The sequence below is a fragment of the Amblyomma mixtum genome, chromosome 10 (genome assembly GCF_055824585.1).
Source record: "Amblyomma mixtum isolate Tamu chromosome 10, ASM5582458v1, whole genome shotgun sequence".
NCBI classification, from domain to species: domain Eukaryota; kingdom Metazoa; phylum Arthropoda; class Arachnida; order Ixodida; family Ixodidae; genus Amblyomma; species Amblyomma mixtum.
The window spans coordinates 140730329-140733685 of record NC_143021.1 but is presented as its reverse complement, the minus strand read 5'-3'; the positions used below and the strand labels follow the sequence as shown (position 1 = coordinate 140733685).

General features: G+C 50.2%; 1 protein-coding gene across 1 annotated transcript; it reads left to right on the top strand.

The window, feature by feature from the left end:
* The first annotated feature begins 2273 nt into the window (after positions 1-2273).
* Positions 2274-2933, top strand: LOC149327121 (uncharacterized). The gene has a single exon (XM_089564792.1). The coding sequence runs from the start codon at positions 2274-2276 to the stop codon at positions 2931-2933; it is 660 nt and encodes a 219-aa protein (XP_089420918.1).
* Positions 2934-3357: the final 424 nt, after the last annotated feature.

The following is a 3357-nucleotide window of genomic DNA, read 5'->3' as shown; positions in this document are numbered from 1 at the left end:
GAAGGTTTAACGCATGATATCGACCTCCAGGAACACGAAAAATACTCAAAATGCACACGGAGTCTAACTCAATATGGCTGCCAGCGCGGCGCGCAGCTATCGTCTGCTGCCTTCTCAGCAGCCCCAAGCAGCCCGCGGACTGCCATAGGCTAAAAACGAACACGTTGCTATGGCGATGCAGGTAGGTAGGCGGAGCTTTCGGGCTGCCCGAGAAAAACAAATACCGCACTCGAGTCCGCAAGTAGTCCCGGACAGTCCGGGACTGAAAAACAAGTGCGCCCAGTGCGTTTTGGTTCCAACGCCGCATTCCGTGAGGCCGCGGAGCGAAGCGAAACAAGCAGCGATAGCGCAGGCCACCCGTCCGGGCTTCAGGTGATATCAGCCGTGTGACGCAAAGTGCAGGGCGGAGCGAACTACGTCAGAGGCGCTCACCGCCGCCGAGTTACGGTGTGAAGATGCCTACCAGGGTGACTTTTTCGCGCCTCGTAACGTGCGTGAAAAATTTTTAATTAAAATTATTCTTTCTCGGTTGGACTGTTTGGAGGACGATCTCCACTTCTTCGAATACAACATAACCCCTAAAATAAAAGTTAGAAAAGTTCATTAACATATTTAGTTAATCAGTGAACTAATTAAAGCAGTTTTCCTCTTGTCTGGCGCCCGCCGTAGCCTCCAGTATAGCCCCAGTGCTAAAATAAATCTAAAGCAATTTACCTTTTTTTTTTTAATTTTGGACCTACTAAAACAAAACACCCGGTATAGACGCTGGCGTTTCAGTCGGCAGGAACTGTTTATTTTTCGTTTTTTTTGTTTTTCAGTACTTTCTCCAAAAGAGTGGATATGACATTTGGTATGCAGCTGGCTTTATTCCAATGCTTAGCATGTGCCTCAGAGCTGAACCCCATGCACTAATGACAGTTTTTTCTCAAGCAGCTTCAATACTGCTTCATCATGCCGCGTTGCACAAGCTCACAAGTCAAATAGACAATAACAATATAAAGTTTTGTTCTGACGTCCTATAGTTTTGAAAATAACAACGTAGATGCATGCGCAAGATAAATGATTTCAGAAAGGGTAAAGTTTAGTATCCAAGCGTTTGTAATGTCACGCGCATCTACTCTGTTTCGTGCATACTTTTCTACATACGCTGTTTATTTCATGTAGTGCAGCGTACTACACCGTCCCAATAAAAACGTGCTGTAATGCTTTCATAACTTCCCCTTCCTAGATTCAAGAAAGATCAGGTGGTCGAATAACTCTGCATCCTACAACTAAAGCGCCTGTCCCTCACCAAGTTTAACTCCCTCCTCCTTATTTACGTAAAACCGGAGCTGAGGTATACACACCCAGTGAGGCTAATCCTCCACTTCCTTTTGTTGTTTTTTTTTCATAGGGAACTGCTGCTAGCGTCACTGCAAAAATAATGAAAGCGTAGCTGCATAGAGTAGCTTGCTTTCGTTAAAGCAAATTCGTCGCAGGTTGGCAAAGCTAGGCCCCTCAGTTCTAAGCCAACAGTTGTGTGCAACCGTATGCAACATATTTTTATTTTTCGTTCGTGGTAGGTTCCTTTTTCGTGTATCGTGGCTTTTAAAATGAATTATTTGGCGTTTCAAAAGTTCTGTTTCATGTGTAAAAAATTAAACCATAAGCAGACACAGTGAGAAGTTAATTGTCACAGAACATGCCTCATTAAATAAGCTGAAATAATAAACTTGCTCTTTTTTGCAATCTGCCAGCATATGCACATCTCAAAACTATAGGTGGTGAAATTCCTGGAGTGCGTCATTATTATAGAATTTTATCCGTGGGGCTGTCTTCCCCACACACTTCTACAAATTTCTGCGTCAATTCATGTTACTCTTGCCTCCATGACAATGAAGATTGGCCCACAACACGTCCCCGGTATACAGTATAGCAGCCGCGTACCAGCCGCCGCGGTGGCTGAGGTGATTATGACGCTCGGCTCCTGACCCGAAAGACGCCGTTGGATCCCGGCTGCTGCGGTAGAATTTCGGTGGAGGCGAAATTCTAGAGGCACGTGTACTGTGCGACGTCAGCGCACGTTAAACAACTGCAGGTGGTCGAAATTTCCGGAGCCATTCATTACGACGTCCCCCATAGCCCGAGTCGTTCTGGGACGTAAAATCCCCATATGCAAAACCTTATTTTTGCACGGTGATGTAAGGGCCTGCCCATACCGGGTGAAAGATTTTCCAGACGCGCTCGCTCAGCTGTCGCTCTTGCCGGAAGTGGTCGCCCTAGGGGCGAATCGCATGAATCATGTCTGGGCAGTGACTTTCAAAGACGCTGAAACGCTGAAGAAGATTGTCAGCGCCGGGCAGTTGAAAATGAAAAGTGCACGCTGTCTTGTAACTGACCCCGCTAACATGGACGTACGAATGAAGCTGCACTGGCTGCTTCACAGCGTTCCGGACGAAGATGTGCGGCTCTCCTTCGCACCATTTGGAAAGGTTACGGACGTGTCGAGGGAGCGGTGGCGCGTACAGGGAGTGTCTGACAAGGGCTCAACGACGAGGCTTGTGACTTTGAAGTTGAACGCCGGCGCGAAGCTGGACGACCTGCCCCATCAAGTGAGCGTCTCTGGCGAGCTGGCGCTCGTGGTCGTCCCAGGCAGGGCTCCGCTCTGCCTTCGATGCCGTGGCACAGGACATATCCGCCGGGAGTGCCGGATCCCGCGGTGCGGTTCCTGCCGTCGGTACGGGCATGAGGAGGAGCAGTGTGCTCGTACTTACGCCAACGTCACCGGGCGGGTGAGCAACGAGGACTGCTCGGTGCTGCTAATGGACGAAGCCGACGCGGAGGAGGCATCGAAAGCGGCAAGTCAGCCAGCGGCGCAAGAACCCAGGTTGACGCCTCCCCAGACGGATCAGAGGGGCTACCCAACGTCACTGCAGCAGATGGAAAGCTGCTAGGAGCTCCCGTAGCTACTGCACCAGTCCCCGCCACGCCGAAGGGTGGGACAGAAACATACGTGGACTCTTTGGAGCGTGGAACCCAACCTTCGGAGGAGCCCATGGGCGCTCTCTCGGCCGCAACCGGGAAGCGCACGCATGATGAAGCCGGTTGTAGTGCGTCTCAACTGGACGCCAGCGGTAGCGACGAGCCTCCGTCCAAAGCGCCAGGTACGAAGCGTTCGACTTTAAAGCGGCGGCCAAACGTGCCGGCCGACTCAAGGCAGGTGGGTAAACCACCTCCTTAGGTTTTCCAGTAATATGCGTTGTGGGGCTAGTTGGTTCATACTCGGATTTCTTTTATGCGTACAGAAATACGACACAATAAGACAAGTTAGACAGGACGGAGCGCTCCGTCCTGTCTACCTTGTCTTATTGTGTCGTC